The sequence below is a fragment of the Accipiter gentilis genome, chromosome 25, assembly GCF_929443795.1.
Source record: "Accipiter gentilis chromosome 25, bAccGen1.1, whole genome shotgun sequence".
Taxonomy (NCBI): Eukaryota; Metazoa; Chordata; class Aves; order Accipitriformes; family Accipitridae; genus Astur; species Astur gentilis.
Genome location: NC_064904.1, coordinates 16289469 through 16309278, shown reverse-complemented (window position 1 = coordinate 16309278; position 19810 = coordinate 16289469). Strand labels below are relative to the sequence as shown.

Below are 19810 nucleotides of genomic sequence, written 5' to 3'. Positions count from 1 at the left end.
CTTGGCCAGAGCGACCCAGGAAATCTCTCGATTCCTATAACTGCTTGGGACACGAGTAATGTGAAGTGCTGTCCTCTGCCGAGGGTGAAGCCTGCAGCTGTGCCACGCACAGGGCCTTCCTCTCGCTGCTGAGGTTGGTTGTAACGTATGGGGGAGCACTGGATTCCCCCTCCATCGCTGCACCTCCCTGCAGGGCACCATGCCCACGCAGCACACAGCATCCTCGCTGCCCCGAAAAGCACAGATCTGACAGGGCGTGGAAGGACAGGTTCAGGTAGGAAAGCAATGTGGCTATGCTGCTGGAAGAGAAGGCTTAAATCACCAGAAAGAGGGACCTTGCTGTCTTTAGCTTCTAAAAAGCAGCCCTGATGGCACCTTAGTGGCCGGCCAGTGCTAACCCCAAACACTTTCCTTTAAAGATGTAGCAAGAAGCTAAGCCTGAATCCATGTCCTGTCTCATTTCTACACATGAGGTAAAAGCCACAACGTTGCTAGTCGGGTGCCAGAAAAAGCTCCAGCTGCCCAGGGCAACCGACGACAAAGGGGAGCTCTGCTTGCTCGGCTGCTGGGTTTAGCAGCAAGTCACCACGTGTTTGAGTAATGCGTCACCAGTGCCGGAGCTCTGACGTCTGCGGTATGAAGGTGCCATGTGGGTACCAGAGCCATTGGGCTGTGGAGCACTTTGCCTTGAGATAGAAAGCTCGGGTGGAGAAGCACTTGGCAAAGAAATCTGCCGTACGGGCTCGTCCGGGGATGCGGAAAGTGTTTCTGCCTGATCCCTGAAGCTTGGCTTAGCTCTGGGGCAGAGCCTGCTGCATCCAAACATCATACTGGGTGTCAGCTGCACCCGCGCCGTGTCTGGGCAGAGCTGCTCTGGGAGCATGCTTTGGTTGCCGTGGGGGAACGAAAGGCTGTTGATAAGGGTTGTCGTCTTGTTAGGCGTTTTCTGGTTTGAGTCATTCCAGCCACGTTGAAGGTTGCTGGCAGTGCCAGGACTGACAGCAAGCGCTTGGTCTGGGGGCAGTGAACCAAACGCCCAGGGGTTGAGTTCCAGGTAGGGGTGGCTGTGGAGACGTGGGCACGTGCGATGGAAACGCAAAGATGCAAAACCAGTAGTACAAAAGTAAGGAATTGGCTGGAGAGGAAACAAGCTGGGTTTGCATTGGTGTCACTGTGGTGCTTCCAAAGTCACCACGGGGACAATGCGAGGTGGGAAGTGAAAGTAACCCTGTGTTTAAAAGTTGATTCCCAACACGCGTGGACGTAATCTTGATGTGAAAGTGGCTGCCATGTCATGATGGGGTTGCTTTCCTGTTAGTCTGCCACAAAGTATGCTGCAGCACCCGCACCACCATCCCACATTTGCAAACCATTTGTAAAGTAAAGCACTGTGAAGTCTACTTGAGAGTGGAAGTGGGGGACAGGTAAACCACATGTGTATGGTGTCCCCAAAGTGCGGAGAGGACACAAGTCATCTGTTGCTCCTTGTCTGTATAGCCTATCTAGAACAGTTCCAGGAATTCGTTAGCTTTAATGTATCTTTTGTGGGTGATGCATTTCAGCATGTTAAAATTAAAATAATTCACTTTTTGTTCCTTTTGCTCTGGGCAGTGAAGAGTCATTCTGTTTTCCCTGAGCCTCTATGGTCTTCCATTAGTCCTCAATCAATTATTTATTCATGGGGAGAGTATCTGAAAACAGCAGTCCAGACTGAGAGTAGCAGCACTTGACTGTGTAGATGAGTTTGAAGTACTTGATGACTGAACCCACTGGAATTGTCAATAACATTAAGAACTGCTTTCCTGCCACAAAATAAAAATAAAGCCTTGTAGGTGGAGTGTGCTAAATTTTGATGAGGACATGAGCTAAAAACCACTGCACTTTAGGTGTCACCTGGGTGTACCTTTAGCAAGCACAGACAAGGAGTTTTTTGAAAAACATCTTGCCTTCAGGTTGGCTAATTTTTGTATTGTGATAGAAAATGTGTATTGTTGTGCAATTCTGGCTTGTGTAAACATGGGAGGTTTAGATACAAAATCTTTAATCCTGAGTTTTCATCTGGTGTGGTGCCATCCCACCTGTCAGCAAAGATTTCTGTCTGGTTTGCCTGTTGTTTCTTGTCTCCCTAAATTAGGAATAAGTTTTAGTGAGGATTTGTGGTGTCTTCTTCCTGCAGAAAGGGATTTATGATCAAGACATTCAAGCATATAGTCAAGGCCTGTGTAGGCGAGAGGGACCTGACAGCTTTAGATCTTCCCCAGTTAAAATAGTAAAATCCAAGAGTCCTGTAGTCTGTGGTGTTGGCCTGCAAAAGGCTGAGGGACCTTCCAGTAAGCAAGGCATCCTGGTCCTGGAAAGAAGAGTGAACACACAGAGTCACACCATGATTTGACTCTGAATCAACCAAACTGAAAGGCACATATTCCTCGTGGGTAACACCCCCTAATTTCCATCTTAACTGGAGCTTGCTGCCTGCTAGTGTTAGTCATTATTCCCATTCCCGTCCTGAAAATGCCCTTTGTGCTTCCCTTGCGCAAACTTCCCAGTTCCCCCCCTGGAGCTGATACTCTGTGTATTGGGTGATGGAAAGAAAGGGATGCAGATTCTTCAGGTTGTAAGGATGTGACTGTAGGTGCCCGTGGAGGGACTGGCTTGTTTATCAGGGGGAGGACTGTAATATTTGGTCTGGAAAGCAATCTTTTAGCGTGGTGCCACAGAAAGCCAATTCATGCCAGGAGGCATATTCCCAGAGACACAGACACAGAGTACCACTGGGTATCCTCCTCCATGGTTGCATGTTGCAGGGGCCAAAGCACCCTGCTGTACTGGGGAGATGCCACTTGGGTTGCAGTGACTCTTATGCAAGGGACTTGACAGATCTCCGTGCTAAAAACTCAAGAGGTAAGCAGTGTAAAGACAGCCTTTCCGCATTCAGGTCCCATTTCTATCCTTTTTCTAGATGGGGTCAGTTGAGACAGTGCTTATTTTCATTTTCTAATTAATTTGTTTCATATATTACAGGAACAAGGGAGTTGGCAGCTTTTTGTGCATGGTAGCCATGTCAGCTGAGCATTGATTGACTCCTGCTCTAAGTTCTGCTTTGCTTGCAACTGGGCAACCAGCTAGGGCACCTAATTTGGGAACTTAGCCTTGCCAGCTGGTGAGTCAAATTTTAGAGGGGCTGAACTGCCTGGGGAAAGCACGTGTCTCCCTGCAATAGCTAGAGAGGGGCCCTGACCAACGAGACTCGTGGGTTAAGTACCTGATGTGACATGGGGACAATACCAGCCACCATTGCTCATGGGCAGTTTGGGGTCTGTTTGCTGCCCGTATGGCATTTGGGGGTGACACGTATGGGATCTAGTCTGTCCCTGTTGGCCTGGCACAAAGCTCAAGGTCGCTGGTTCCTGCACGCAGGCAGCTTGGGAGGAGTCCCCAGAAGTGGGAGTGGGATTGCAGAGGGCTCAGCATGCCCAGCCAGGAATTTCACCTGGCTCTGCCCTGCTTATCCAGGGTACTTGGGCTTCAGCAGTCCCAGGTGAATCATCTGTAATGAGTGAATAGCAGCAGTAACCCACATGAAATGAGAAACTAAATCTTGGGATAATGACCCATTTGCTAGGCTCCTACAAATACCTCTTCCATCTGATTTCACTGCTGCTATTTAAGTGATTGTTGTGGCAAAAAGCAGGGAGATCGGAGGAGTCAGGAAAGCACTTTGCCTGCGGGTTCGCTGGAGTCTTAGGAAAAAGAGAATCAATGATATCAGTGATGGTCTTAGGTTTTTTAAGAAGCAACTCTCAAGACAGCATCTCCTAGGGAATATATTTAAACTTTGCTCCAAGAGGGGGTAGGCAGTACCCCCTCCTGTGCAGTTCTGGGATGCTTGTGTGCTTTGTGGCCACAATGGGTCTCTAGCATGGAGACTACTGTTTTGTCGTGTGCGTAAAAATTCAGTGCAGGTGGTGAGATTTTCAGAAGCATCTGTGCTGGCCCAGTGTTGTTCCGCCAGAAAGTTAATAGTAAATTTGGCAGTGGAAATCTAGAGGCCAAAGCAAAGTGCTTTTAAAAATTCCATCTAAAAATACAGCACTTTTGCCTTCAGCTTTGATCATTCCATTCTAGAAGAGAGATCAGTGCCTACAGCCTTAGCTTTGTAAATCTGGATCTGTAATTCAGAGCTTTAATAAGGTTAAGTAATTTTTTTTCCTAAGAGCCTAATCCAAAATCAGCTGAACCTGACAGGACTTCTTCCCACTGATTTCTCTGGATTCAGGATCAGTTTTGGAGTAAAGTGAATCTTATCCATATCAGATGAATATGGAGAACTCTGCCTGACTAGACATACAGGTTCAATGCAGGAGTGTCTTCCCCACAAAGCCTGGCTGGCGTTTCCAATACTTGCACAGGTTGGTTTGCTGTCCAAGCTGTTGCTAGAGGCAGTCTGCACACATGATTGTGATGGATGGAGCCTTTTTTTTTTCCTTTTTTATTTTTTCTTTTTTTCTTATTTTTTCTTTTTTCTTTTTTCTCTTTTTTCTTTTTTCTTTCTTTTTTCTTCTTTCTTTCTTCTTTCTTTCTTTTTCTTTTTTCTTTTTTCTTTCTTTTTTCTTTTTTCTTTTTTCTTGTTTTCTTTTTTCTTGTTTTCTTTTTTCTTTTTTTTTTCTTTTTTTTTCTTTTTTTTTCTTTTTTTTTTTTCTTTTTTTTCTTTTTTCTTCCTTTCTATTTCCTGGAGTGAAACATTCCTCCCAAGACTCCAAGTGTGGGGAAGGTGGATTTCGCAGCAGCTGTCAGATTAGAAGTGAGAGCACAGAAGAGTTGCTCTGGTGTGAGCTACTGTCTAATTCCCCCAGGGCAGGTTTAGTGGAATGGTGAAATGGGGACGTGTCACTCTGTGCTGGTGGAAAGAGGAGCCTTTTCAGCAACACAGTCCAACCCTGATCCTACCAGGAGAGCTTGGAGATGGGACAGAGCCTTCAAGCAGTGGGCTGTGGGCAGTTGGTCATGATTAATCCCGGGTAACTCTTTTACTCCATCTTGAAGCATTGAGCTCATGTTGTACTGCGAGCACAAGCCTGATTTCATTTTAATTTCTGTATCAGTCTTCAAATTAACATTGGTCTATTTTTGTCAAGGTGACATAACGGGCTTATGCTTTTTAACCTCTTTTGGCACTGTCAGCCATAAGTCCACACCTGATTCTTGTTTGTGCATTTGGGGCTCGAGTGTTGTATGCCTCCTCTGAAGGCTTCAGGCAAGGGGACTCACAGAAAGAAGCATTGTGGTTTGGGTTTTTTTTCTCTTCCCCTCTATTTCTGGCAAGGGTAAAATAGGAGCTCTGTTGGGAGCAACTCAGCAAGTGATGTTTCAGGGCCAGTAAATTCCAGTGTCGCTGCCCAGTGGGACCGAGGAGTCTATCACAGGACTAGGCTGGCGGCTCATCCGGAGAGGGAGCGCGTGGCGTGCATACCAAGAGCTGGACACGAAGCCTTTTTCTGTCCACCTCTCCCCTTCCCACAGTAAATGGGAGGACATTTGCTCTGGGATTCAGGGAAATACCTCAAGTGTAACTCCTCTTTCCTGACTAGAGTCCCACATAAAAGTGCAGCAAATAATATATATATTATATATACACATATATAAAAGAAAAGTACGTGCACAAGTGTGGACGTATAAATACATATGGATTGCGCCATCTTTGGGATTACTTCAATGTAGCAATCTCCAGCGCGTCTGTTTCAGCAGTAATGGCTCCGGCTCTCGGCTGCCCCATTTCACAAGAGTGTCTTTTTGCCCTTGTAAAGCTGCCTTTGGAAACTATCATTAGCTCTCTTACAGCTGCCGTGCATATAATAAAGGGGAAGCTTATAGGTGTGCCTGACCCTGAAGGGACTGAGGGCACTCGTGGGGTCCCACTGGATCTGTACCACTCGGGTTCAGACCCACTAACGTGGCAGAAGCTTTGTGATTATCTGTTGTGGTATGCCAGGGGTTTTTTTAGCCTATGCCTGTATACTTTAGCCTACCACTCTAATTTAACTGGAGGATGAATCATGCCCGTTCATCTCAATAGCCATGAAATCACGTCGGTAATTGTGTTAACTTCCACAGATGCTTTTCTGAAGTGCCCAGAGGGAGGGGAGGTGGGACTGCTGGCACTTCAAACCATCAGAGAGGTCTTGGATCCTGAGTAATGCCAGCTTCTTTGCCGTAACAGAAGTCAACGCCTTGGGCACTGCTTCGTCTCTGGAACGGCAGCCTGGGGAGTGCCGGGAGGGGACCGGTGCTCTGATGTGGTCTGGGGAACCGGCTTCCAGAGAGACCCTGCCAGCAGGAAGGGGTCAGGCAGATTGGAGCCGGCAGCACTGGGTTCCAGCCCATCTCCACCAAGAAAGCCATGGTGCTGCCTTAACCCAGGCAGGTGGCTTGCAGAAACTTGTCCTTATGCTTGAAGGGCTGCGTGACTTTAAGATTAAAATGTAATAACAGAGTGCTTCTGGATACAAGTGCTTGCCAATCAGAGTTTAGTCTGAAGCCCAAGCAACAGAGCAGGAAGGTATTTTAAAGCTTTATCAGACTTATCCCTGTGAGTGCACAAGACTGATCCAGAGTACCTTTGGACGTACTGAAGAGCACAGATACAGGTGGGTATGAGGATCTCCCTCTGCCTTGCACAAATTCAAACACCCACTTTGCCCTCCAGAGTGGTCCTTGGCCATGTGCTCCAGCATGAGTTTTCAGAGAAGTCCAGCATTCTGGCTTTGTATCTGACCCCAGACGTGAGTGCATATTGCATCACTCTCTACCATCCTGGTGGTTGCAGGAGAGGTGGAGCCTGCTTTGGAGGCTGCGTGGCAGTAATCCATCGTGCCTTTATCCTAACGCATGGGCACAGAGCCTTTCAAAAGGTGTGTGCTCTGCATGCCATTGTGGGTGGGTTAGGTGAAGCAGAGAAAAGCCATGAAGATCTGTTACATCCCGCCACGTTCCACCTCTGCAGCTCTCTGCAGAGTCTGTAGGATGTGCTGTGGTGGGATGAGGCCATAAAATCCCCAGGAATAGTGCTGGGCTCCTGGCTGGAGACCCGTTCAGGTACTGAGAAGCCTGTGGGATTGACCTTCCCCATGAGCCTCCTCTGCCTCCCATGGCTGCACAAAGCAGCTGGCAAGGGCAGGTGGCTGTCTGCTGTTATGTGGGCTGGCAATGAGGGCTAATTTGCAGTGGAGTTTCACTCGCTCATAGCACTTATCCTGGGTCTGAGTTGGATTCTTGAATCATTATGTCACGTTTCTGCTTTTGCTTTGTTTCTCAGAAATGCAGTTCGGTTTGGAGCCGTTGTGGCTGTATTTACAGTCCTTAAACACTTAAGCGTGGTCAGATTTTGAAAACAACTTCTGGTTGTTAGGACAGTGCAGAAGGGCACCTTGCAATGTTTCATTCCTACTTTCTGTTAATTTTGAGTTACAAATGCCTGGGGAGATCTTCCTTTCATTTCTGTCCCATTACATTGCACTGCAAGTTGCAGTACGCCTGCTGTAGTCGGGCTGTCTGAGTGCATGCTGCTCTCTGAACAGGTTTGCACCTTAGAAGTTGATTGCAAACTAGAAGGAACGTTTTCTTTACCCAAGAGAAAGTTTTTCAAGAAAACAAGGAGTTGAAGTTATGTTTTGCAGTCATCGTGCTGTATTTTGACGTTACTTCGTGCAGTACTGGGAAGGATGGAGTGCACAGACTAAATCCCATAGGATTTTAGGGATTGTGCTGTGTAAAGCAATGCTTTCCATCTCAGTGCGTCAGCCCCAAGTGGTGATATATGTAAATGGCTACATGCTGGTTACGTGCCGTGTAACAGCGCTGAGTCTTACCTCTGGTTCTTTGGTTGGTTCTGCGCCCAAGAGCGTGCCCTCTGTAAGCACAGTGGGGTTGCTCCAGCTATGCTGATTTTTCCCTTCAAAGTATGACAGGAGTTGAATTAGAGGAACCCTCCGAGGCTGGAAGGGAGCTCATCCTTTTATTTGGCAGCAAAACTCAGGATTTCAAACTGTTTTTCTCCAGCTTGGTACAGCTTGATCTTTTTCTCATCTCTGCTTTGTGGCTCCCTTTTCCAAAGGCCAGTAACCTGTTTTTTCATTTGTGATTTCAGTATTTCCCCCTACCCTAAAGGTGTAGTAGCAACTAAGCAAATATCAGCAGCTCAGCCTGGGGTTTTATGCCTTAGCTCTGGTAGAATATATTGCAGGTGTCGTCTTTAGCCTGTATTTACTGCTGCCTGCTGACACTCAGCCTTACCACTGCTTAGGAAATTTGCATAACTCTTCCTTGATGCTGTGAGTATATGAGTTTCTGGTTATAAAAACTTACTTGACCATAAAAATAAATAATGTTTGGTTGTTATTAGAAAAATGGGGGAGATGGGAACCATTTTCTGTGAAGGAATTTTTAAGCCAGTTCTCTACAACCCAAGGAACACAGGATTGGAAATAGCCTTAATTCCCAAAGTGGTGTGATATCTTGGGAACAAAATGTGGAGGTCCCTAGTCCAAAGCTGCTAGCAATGGAATTGTGAAAATAATTATTTGCTTTGAGTTTGGTAACTGAGTCTCCAAAATTTGATGTAGAAGGAAAGATAGAAAATTGTTTCAGGTTTTGTGGCCCCAAAATAATTGTTAGGGCTTTTTTAAAGCAACGGTATTTTTTGCAACTCCAGAGAGTGTTGGTTTCAAGTAAAATAAAATATTTTGCTTTGGGTGTTATTAATGAATGCAAAGGAAAATGGGAAATTATAATAGCTTCACATGAGTATTTAGGGCTTTACATAAAACTGAGACCTCCATCTGTTCTCCTCCATATTTAATCAAAATACTGGTTTAAATCTGTTGTCCACTGTATTGGGAGCAATGCCTCCAACTTGTAAAATCCTACCTCTTTGATAAGTATCTTACCAACTGTGCTATTCAGCAGGTTGTACGTCTTTCGTTCTCCTCTGTTGAATTTGCCTCATTTTGCAAAAAAATAAGTACAATTTCACTGGAGCAGGAGTTGGAAATGTGTATTGCTTTGGCCACCAGAGCAGGCAATAGAAACACATTTTCTCCATCGTGATGGAGATTTCAGTATTTCTATGAAGTAAAATGACTTCAGCAGCAGAGGTGGAGAAAAATCAAAATCTACTCCCTGCTTGCAAAGGGGGTTTGAATGCACATTTGCTCACCCAAAGGTGTTTCCAAGGAGTGTCTAAATGGCCTTGCATGCTGAGGACTTGAAAAAGCAAAATTTTTCCCTTTCAGAAATTCCACAATTACTCATTTAGCTAATTCCAGGCTTGGGGATTTTATTTTTAATTGTGTATTTATTTTTTTTTTAACATTTGGCTGGAGTTTTAGATTAGTCACACCTACATTTGTGGCTACACTGCTCTGTACCTACATCTTTCATGACTAAATGCTTTGCATTGAGATGGGAAAGCCAGGCTTTTATGAGCTTTAAACTGGACCTTTGGAATTACCAAACCTGGAAGAACCTTGAGGCAGAACCAAGGCAGGAAGCCGGTTTCTGCCACCCCTACTCCTGTGAAGATCCTTACTACATGTACAGCCCTTACAACACAAGGTGGTAAAACCAAAAGAGGAAAAAAACAACCCCGAAACTTCATCCTTTCAAATATAGATTCTACATTACAAGCAAGATGATTGGAGTAGAGCAAATGGCAGGTACGTGTATAACATCTATTCACTGGCAAAACTCCCTGTTGCAAGGAAATCGTATTTGACAGATGCTTCAGAAAAGGACTGGATCATCTGCAATTGTAATTTTGTTTTTTTTTATGAAAGTTAAACTCCAGCGGCAGATGTGTACAGAGCACCTCTTCCAGCGAGTGATGCTGAAGCAGTTCATTTTGTCATTTCTTCTGGGTCTAGACTAAACCGAGGCCGTTAAGCCGATGTGCCGTAGCTGCTTGCGAGGACAAAGGCTGCCTTTCTGAGTCGGGATGAAGCCTGTTTTCCAGTGGAGGTTTGCCAGTGAAAGGCAGAACCCCAGCCGGACCTTAGAGACGCAGCCCTCAGAAAACCTTTCCGTCGTTATTGCTTCATCGAACTGCTAAAAATATTGAATGGAAAATGCAAGTATTAAGGAAATGAGGTAGATTTGGGCTTTCTGAGCTGGATGACTTCCAGTTTCATCAGCTTCCCGGAATCCTTGCTGCAAAAATGAAGAGCTCCTTGTAAATCTCAGAAACCTGTCAGTGTTTTTCCTCTCATATGGCTGTGCTGGTTCACAGGGTACGACACGTGGGGAGACCTGTCAATGTCGAGCACCGAGTAAAGAGCTTACCACTGGTGGGATCACTAGAGACAAATGCTCAAACACGAGACCAAACCACGACTTTCCCAGAGAATTCTTACGGGGCAGCCGGAGGGAGCAGGCTCCAGAGGAACCACATGGCTGAACCTGTCGCTGTGCCGGCCCACGAGACCTGCTCCGAGAGGGACGTGTGGGGCTATCTTCTGTGGCCTTGCCAAGAAAAGAGCATTGAGAAGTCTTCTTTGGTCACGGGAGGTCCTCTTCGAAAATGATCTACACGTAGCCAGAGTGCCTGAGCAAGCGAGAGCAGATTAATGTCACGTTACGGGTTCTGTGAAAATAGAAAATGCAAGTTTTGGATTTCACGTCGCTGGAAAGAAATCGGGAGGAGCCGGAATCCCAACTGCAGGAGGAGACAACAGGCGCTCTTAATGGGTTTAATGTGCAATGTAGAGAAGCCAAAGGGCTGGAGGTTTGCTTCGTGTGGTTAAAACTGTACTCGCTCAGCAAGAGGCAGACAGTTTAAATTTAATGGCAATTACATATAGAGAGACACTCTGGGGGGACACAGCAAGCGTGGGGTGCTCTTGCACCTGCAGAAGCCTCTGCCATCTTGGTGCTGTAATGAGCGTGGCACGTTATACAGCTAGCAGGGATTTCGGGCCTTCCACAGCATGTCCTGTGGGGCAGAGGCTGAGAAGTGGAAGAGTGGCTGGTGATCTGGTCTGCAGGGCTGGCCATGCCTCGTAGCTCTGTCTTGCCTCAGCTCCTCAGGCTCTCCATGAGGGACTGTAGCCCGTTCACTCTGTCAACGTACGTGACTCTGTTTCTGGTGGCTCGGATATAAGGAAGGTGGGATTCGAGATATTGCCAGAGCATGCCAGGACGTGGCGGATGTTTTGGGGAGCGAGGAGAAGTTTGGAAGGGGGATGTCCGAGCAGGTTCACCAAAATTCCTCTTCCATTCGCACCTTTAGGGGCACCCCCCCAACAGTCAGGCCTGCCCAGGACCAAAAAGGTGTTTGCTGCATTTAAAACTGAGCCAAGAATAAACTGTGCGTTTCAACCACATGATTGCAGATTCCTGGAAACAAGGCCTGCCTTCATGCTTGGAGGGCTTCCCTGCTCTGCCAGGAACCACAGGGAAGAGCAACAGGAGCTTTGGCTGTGAACTGCTGCTGAAGGCGTACTGTCATGGGTGAGCACATACAATACCTCTCACTGTGCTCGCCTAAAGCGTTTCCAGGACGAGCCTTTGCCCACATGCCTTAGCAGCCATTTTTGATTCTCGGAAGGGGAAAAATAAGTGTCTTCTGCTGAGCATCCCACCCAGAGCAAACACTGTGGCATAAGACAGGCAGAGGGACTGTCTTTGGCATCAAAATTTCACTGGCCACCAGATAGCTGGTGGGCCTGCTGGGAAGGGCAACATCACAGCAGAGGGCTTTTTGCTGGCTTGTGTTGCCATGGAGTGTTAAAGTTGAAGAGAGAGGATGTATGATCTTGCGATTAAGATCTGGAGCTGGAATTCAGGAAGCTGGTGTTCAGTCTTGGCTCTGGGGGACACGGGCAAATTTCTTAACCTCTACCCCTCGCCTTCCCATGTGTTCAGAAGAGGCTAATAATACTTTTTCTTATCTCTTTAGGACAGGATGTGGCTCTGATTGTCTAGCAAAATGCACCATTGATCTTTCCACTGCAACAGTGATGTTGAGGGAGAGCTGTCTCGAGCTCCAGAGAGGCTTCGGTGGTGGTGAGGGCTACAGAAATACCAATGCACAACAGAGCAATCGACCACCTGATTTTCACTTTAAGATCATAGATGGAGGTTGAACAGGATCCAGCTGGACTTAGATTTCAGCTCACCCATAGGTTTTTCATATTGATAAGGAGATGCCACCACCTGTGCTAACCACCTTCCCCATTGCTCCCCCTTCCTAGGGAAATAGATTTCCAACCAGAGGGCAAAATGGATCAAAATCCAGCATAAAGGGGCCCTGAGACTCTCAGATGTACTTAGTTATTTGATCCTTATCTGGGCATCTGAATTACTTTGAAAGTGGCTTTGTCTAGGCCTGTAAGATGTCCTCCGTTTCAGTAAAATGGCCATAGCAACACTTCCCTGCCTCAGAGCTGCTGTGAAGGCTCAGTGCAACTCTTGGGCCAATGCCTGAGACGGTTCAAAAAAGAACTGTGACCTATTTGTACTGCACAGAGCTCCCATCATAGCTCCTTTCCTCCATCTGTGACCGTGCCTAGAGCTTGTCTGGCAGCTGAAAAGCAGAGGTGCTACGAGCTGGTATGTATTTTTAGGAAGGCATTGCCTAAGTCTGCAGATGACCCCGTGCTTTCTGGTCATGTTCGTGACGGTGCTTCTGACTGCAGGCTATTTCCTCGGGCTATCTCAAGGTCAGGCAAGCTGATAAGCTTTGTTAGGGCTCTGTCATTTTGACAGCTCTGCTTTTGATGAGTAGCTCCCAGACTGTTAGAGGTGACGTACTGGAAAATGTGCCTTTCTGCAGCGTGGTTGGCTGCAGGTCTCTTGTGTCAGTGACAAGGAGGTCCCCACCCCACTGAGCACTATGGGGGACATTCACTTCTTACATTAGTGCTGGAATCGATACGTCTGGGAGGACTTTAGGACTTTGGCTTATGATGGAGGCATCCCATGCTGGCTGAAGATTTCCCCTGCCCATGTGGCATGGTGTCAGCAGGGAGTTTCTTTTCTTCTCAGCTTGGATAACACTCCAGGTGGGGTTTATCAGTCAGGCTTGCCCCGGTACAGGGAAGTCTGGGACTTAACCCCCGACATCTCAGGAGAAGAGGGGATCTGCTGCCCCTCTGAAGAGATCTCACATGCCTACCCAGCTTCAGCTGTGTGCTCCCAGCGCGGCACTTTGCTGAATCAGAGCACATCTCATGCGGTGCATTTTGCTGCATCATAACATCGTTACGCAATTTGACAGCTCTGGCAACCTCTGCTCCAGTGAGTCCCGAGCTAAATGAGCAGGAGCTCTGCCAGGCAGGCTTGTGGTGTGTTTGGAAAGCCATGTGGGCGAACTCGTATAGCACCTGCCCATATTAAATGCAGTTCGGCAGAATGATGTTTGTTCCTCCCTCCCTTTTGTAAGAGATGAAGCAAAAGAAAACCCCTCCTGCATGACTTCTGTTTATTTTTTTATGATGATGAGGCTTGTCCAGTTACCGGTTGAGCTTCTGAGGCCTGGGACACTGTCTCCATTTGTGCTTGGGCTGCTCCAAGCATGTATCGACTTGGTGAATGATTCTCGTTGCAGGGACTTGAAGCTGGACAACGTGCTGCTGGACTACGAGGGTCACTGCAAGCTGGCAGACTTTGGAATGTGCAAAGAGGGCATTCACGATGGCATTACCACAGCCACCTTCTGTGGTACACCAGACTACATCGCTCCAGAGGTATAGGAAACCTTTCTTTGGCCAGGAAAACTTTCTTTGGCCATGAAAAGCGTAGGTTAGCTTTGGAACAGCAAGTGTACTCTCTGGTGTCTTTAGCTACACCTTATTTGACTGCTGGGTGCAAGGTTTCCTCCTAGATGTACACTTGTATTATCAATCCCTTGTGCAAGCAAAGCATGAGTAAACGTTCAGGCTGCTGTAAGCACCAAGATAAGCCTATATTTTTCTTTAGGAAATGTGAGGTGAGAAATGGAGGCACAGCTGCAAAAATCTTGAGGGAGGCACATACAGATACTGGCCCAGTTTGATTTGAAAAGAGGTTGAATTCTTGTTTCCCAGTTCCTTCTTCTGCCTCCTCCCATTCCCTGTCATGCCCCAATCTCACTACAAAATTAATAAACACCTCTTTAAGGAACAGCTGCCCTCCAGATGCTGCCAGATGTTCTGACAGGGTTTCAGATCCTTCTTCAACACAATTGAATTTTTGTCTGTGGCTGGTGTTTGTGCCTTTCTCACACGCTCGCGCTCCTTCCCAGGGGCAAGGAAGAGGTGATGTCAACCCCCCCACACATGGCTGTTCTGCCGCTTCTGAGACTCAGCCAGTCTTGCTGAAATGCCCCTTCTCCTCCTGCTAAGCCCTAGCATCATTTCTAAGGGCTTGTTTCCCAGGTGACCCTGTGAGCAGCCAAGCTAGTTCAGTCCTCGTTTAATGCATCTGATGTACCTGGGGTTCCCAGCTTGAGACCGCCTATAGGTTCCTGGACATACAGCCAGCCTAGCAGAGAGTGCTGTTAGGACGTAGCGAGAGCTTCTGCATTAATGTTTCCAAATGCTTTTTCCTGCCCTGCTCAGTTTAAGAACCTTCAGGGTTGATATTTCCTTCCCATTCCTTCTTCAGATCCTGCAGGAGATGCTGTATGGCCCTGACGTAGACTGGTGGGCCATGGGTGTGCTGCTGTATGAGATGCTGTGCGGCCACGCACCCTTCGAGGCGGAGAACGAGGACGACCTCTTTGAGGCCATTCTGAATGATGAAGTCGTCTACCCAACGTGGCTCCAGCAGGATGCAGTGGCAATCCTCAAAGCAGTGAGTTCCTTTGGCTGTTTGCATGCTCTCTGTCCTGGCTTTCTTCAACCTAATCTAGCAAAAGAAATCAGGGCTGGGGTGTGGGTGCTCAGAAATTGCGGTTACCCTGACCCTGGCCCTTTTCTTATCTTGGATTGAAGGGTAAACAAAAAAAAATAATCCTGCCACACTTAGGTGTGTTTGCATAGTTATGTCCTTTATACGGTTCAGCAGCCAACTTGGCAAGCAAAGTGTGTGCATGTCTGTGTGTCTGGGCATTCCCCTGTGCTGACTTAATGATTTACAACATATGGTCGTCTTCCAGAACAGAAGCAGCAGGTATACACAGTACTTAATCAGTAGTGACCATGTGATTTCCATTTGACTGGAGCGGTGAAGGAGTGAAGTCTTCATGATAATCCTTCTTTCTGACTGTTGGTAACACCAGCCATCCCCCAGGGACTGCTTGTCTATCTGCATACAGAGACAGGGTTTTGATTTTTGTGTGTTTGGGAGAAAAAAAATGGGGCTGTATAGCAAACAATTTGAGTAGAGCTGTTGCTGGCTATACTTAGTCCTTGTTCTACCCTGTATTCCTGAATTTTCCCAAGTGCTCTTACCCACATGCCTCACATCTTTGCCTGTGACATGGGGATGAAGTTTTTTAAGATTTCAGGCTGTGTGTGTACAAACAGTGCCTAGTGCACTGGAACTGCCTGGCTTTACTGTAGTGAATCAAAAGGTGATTAAATGATGAGGGTGTTAACCTAAAAATCAGGAGACCTAACTTGGCTGTTCTGCTACTGATTTCTTCTTGCCCCTGATCAAATCACTTAATATCTCTAATCACCCCTTGGAGGTAGAAAGATCAGAGTATTCCCTTTCCTTGCAAAAGCACTATGAACAAAGGTGCATTTAAGACTGGATACTACTAAATAGTGTGGTAATAGAGGATCTAAGAAATAGTTGGATAAGACAGTAATTCTTAGTAACTTGTGGAGAACCGACTCAAAGACATGGGGTGATGAATGATGGGACCCTTTAAAGGAAAGAGGAGAATTTATTTTCATCAGATCTTCAGTAGAGTCTGCAAGTTTTCTGCTGAAAAGTTTCTGTTCTATATGAACTGAGCAACTACTTTCTGTAGCTGAAAAGGTATCTAATAAATTCCACAGAAATCAACTGAGAATAAAGTCCACTTATTGAGGAGGCAAAGGGTTGTCCTTTGAAATCACAGGTTGTGCTCAGGAGTGATCATTTGTTATGCTGAAGGCCCTCTTGGGTTTTGGAAATAACCTGCAACATGCTTAAAAAGTGAAGTTCAGACTCATTGCAGCTTCTGGAGCAGCATTCACGTTGTTGGGTTGAGAGTCCTGAATGCCTGAGCTAATTCCTCTTCTGCAGTGACAAGTAATAGTAGAGTGGATTTGTTGCAGGTATCTTGCATGAGATGGAGGTAAAATGTGGTCAGATAGATTCTCATCGTAACAGGAATTTCAGGGTATAATAAAATATGATTTGTGTTTTAGCCTCTTGAGAAAATGCTTATATTCCTAATTCTGATAGGAACCTCATAGAAACAGCCAGTGCAAGCTGCCGTCACCCTAGGCTGCTCTAGCCCATGTTCAGAGCCCAACTTTTAATAGTGGGTCCCTTCTGTGATTAACAGGCAAGCAGCATACTGAAAGGCACTGGAGAAAGAGGGCCAGAAAGAGGGAGCTAACAATATAAATAGAGATCGACCGAGTGTCTCCAAAACTGCACAGTCAACTTAGGAATTGCTGGTCGCTTGCCTGGAAAAGGTCTTCTGTCCAGCCACTCTGCTTGTCTGCTTATCATGTGTTGCTGGTGAAACCCAAATGAAGGCAAAACTGCCTCTCTGAAATGCACATGCATTGCTCGAGAGAAGAGCTATACTATGTCTGCTTGGGGAAAAAAGCTGAAATTTAGGGCATTAACCAACAGCCTTGTGGTCAACTAGTGGGAAGTTGCAACTGAAATTTTTATTGGACCTTCAGTTTTTCAGTGTTTCTGTTCCCTGGGTGGCTGCTACCTGGAGGTGACTTTTGTATTGTATTTTACAACACTGATGGTTGGCTACAGCCTGAATTTCTGCAGCTTCACAGTAGCTGCTCTTGGGATCAAGAGCCATTCACTAGAAGAGCTCCTCATTTCCTCTTCCCTTTCTTATGCTGAGTTTTTAGAGGCATCAGAGCATGTTGGCTTTAATGGGAAGGAAACATCCTGTCATGAGATTGTCTGGGTCTCTAGATAAAACAGAAAAACCCACACACTTTGATTTCTTTGCAATGATAACAAATATCTCTGCTGAGGTATTATATTTACAGTGTACTGATAAAGTTTGGTCAGTACTTCTAGGTGTCAGTGTAACACAGAGTGGTGAAACCAGCGTTTTTGTTCCCTTGTGGCTATTTTATGAAGGAAGTCAGTACATTTTCTAGCTGCTAAATATGTAGATTTTTTTTTTCTCACAGACTTCTGATGCTAGTATTATTTCTCTTAAATACGGCATTATTACTATGTGAGCATCTCCTAGTCACTACTGTGTTTACCTCCAACAAAAAGTGAACTCGAGCTCCCTGATTTACAGCTGTGACAGTGCTTTCAAACCCATCATACTAAGAGCTCTGGAAAATCGGAGCACTCAACTACTGCAGTGACATAAATGATTATAAGTAATTACATGGCACGGAAAGCCTATGAAGGACCAGGGAATTAAACCTGGGGTCTCTTGTATTGCAGGCCTTAATAGCCTTAATAACTGGATTATCTCCTCACTCAAAAGTTCTGGCCACTAACCTTGGACAGGACTGGTGAGAATTTGCTTAGTCTTGAGTGGTACAAAGCTGTGAAATGAAAATCAAATTCTTCTGCCAGGAAGATGCAATTAGGTGTAGGTGCTTAGAGATGCTCCACAACTGGATATGTCTGGGTTTAGAAAACCCTTGATCCATTTGCCTTCGTGAAGACCTTCATTGTAAACAAAGATAATAGGTTTTAGGACCCATTTCATGGATGCTGTTATTTTGTTTTGGTTTTGTTTACAGTAATTGTGCTTCACCAATTTCACCCCATCAGAAACCACCCAATTTCTAAAGGTTGCATCCTGTTCATCTTTGCAGTTTCCTGATAACCAAAATACGTCCTTAGGACCTCATTTCGGTCACTGGGTGTTCGTGGGTGGTTTTGAGCACTGGTACCAAGGAAAACAAAAACAACCTCAATGCCCTGGGACCTTGTTTAGAATTGAAAGCAGAAATATTTGTGCTCTAGAAAAAGTTTTTATCTATTTCTCTTTTTAATATATTTTGTCCTTGATATTTTCCCTCAAGAGCTGGGGAAAGAGTAGGGTAGAGCTATATCAGTGTAAATCAGCAGGATTTTGCTGGAGTCAGTACTCCCAGAGGAGGGAAGTAGGAGTGTGCCTCATCTGAGTGTGTCACTGCTGAATTTAAGTATTGATGGTTCAAGTCAGACAGGGAGGACTCAAAATGAGGTCTCCCCTGCTTGTGTGAGCCAGTCAAACTGGGCATGGATTCGCTTGAGGGAGTAAAAAAAGTGCAAAAAAGGAGACTTGCTGCTGAATGGATTCAGACCACTTCAGCTCATAAGTTTTGCTTTGATTTTGATTCCCCCCAAAAAGGGTTTCTCCATAGCTCTACCTGAATGCAGTCAAGGAGTTTATGCCAAAGGAGCTATCAGCTTTGTGTCTGTAAAAGAAATTCTTTCAAATACTCTTTGCCGTCAGCTGACAGAGTAGTCACCAGTGTCTGGTGATAAAGAGACTGTGAAAGAGAAACTTTGTGAGCATGGAGAGAGCGGAGACTGCTGCACCGTATCTTTTACAGTGAGAGTGCAGCTGGAGTTTGCTTTGTTACAGCATGTCCATGTTCTGAATTTGTAAATTGTCACTAGCAAAAAGTGCTTGAGCAAAGGGGGTGGCTTTCCGGGCAGCCAGAGGCTTTGGGATTCAGCTGAGTGAAGTGCAAAATGAAATACAATCCTCTTGTTTCCCATAAGCGGGGCGGTATTTTGGCAGCGTGTTTCACTTGCTTCACGTATGACTTTCTCAAATGCAATTCAGTCACGCTGTCTTGCTCACAGTCAGGCTTAGTTGGAGGGGAGAATGAAGGGACACAGTGAAAATCGGGTCTCAAAAGTCAATGGCGTAATGGGAAGCAAATTCACAGGGAAAGCTGCAGGGATTTTCCTTTCCAAGTCTGGTTTCAGATGAGGAGAGAAGGGCTAAGCCTACTGAGTCGCTACATGGACTGATGATCTGAAGTAGCAATGGTTGGCCCAAAGGCTTGGAAACTTGGTTAAGCAATTGAAGCTTAGATGTTTTCACTCTCAGAGCCAGGTAATGCATGGGCGAGAAAGCAGCATCTCCCCAGGGAAGTGTTAGCATCTCTCTACCTTTCTGTACCCTGGATTTCTGAACTACTGTCACAGCCGAGTCTGCTGAAGCTGAGGGTGTCTCTTGGCATTTGTATGCCAAACTCCAGTCTTAATGTGAGCTCTTAAACACTTCTGGCCTAGCTGAAATGCTTCCTCCAAAAGTGAGGCTTGGGCAGCCTTGCCTGTAGCTGCGTATTTTGGGGACAAAAATGAGACTAAAGCCTGTTCTCCCTCCAGCTGGTTAAAAACATGCATTTTGAAGAAAACACTACTGGAGTTAAGAGACTGAGCAAAAATGGTTATGTCCCCCTCCAAGTGGTTTTCATCTGCAAAATAAACACCAGGCAAGAAAAGAGGAAGGTGCAGAGGAAATTAGCTGTGGTTTTAGCAGCTTGCACTCCCACCCAGCACAGGTGGAACAGCATGGGGAATCCAAATGCCAGTGGATTTGTGCGAAGAGTGAGAGGGATTGAAAGGTGAGGGAGCACTGAGAGCAAATATGACCCGTATCTCGGAGAAAAATTATGTCAGCAATACAGTGTCAGGGATGCAAAAGAAAAACTTGAAGTTGATCTGTTTTTCTAGAGAA

General features: G+C 46.0%; 1 protein-coding gene across 2 annotated transcripts in view; it reads left to right on the top strand.

Annotated features, from left to right (window-relative positions):
• PRKCH (protein kinase C eta) overlaps positions 1–19810 on the top strand; it is a 120294-nt gene that overhangs the window by 85238 nt on the left and 15246 nt on the right. For both annotated transcript variants that reach the window (XM_049828647.1, XM_049828648.1), the window contains exons 11-12: positions 13598–13736; positions 14635–14823. In XM_049828647.1, coding sequence (XP_049684604.1) covers positions 13598–13736; positions 14635–14823 — 328 coding nt within the window. The remainder of the gene's footprint in view (positions 1–13597; positions 13737–14634; positions 14824–19810) is intronic.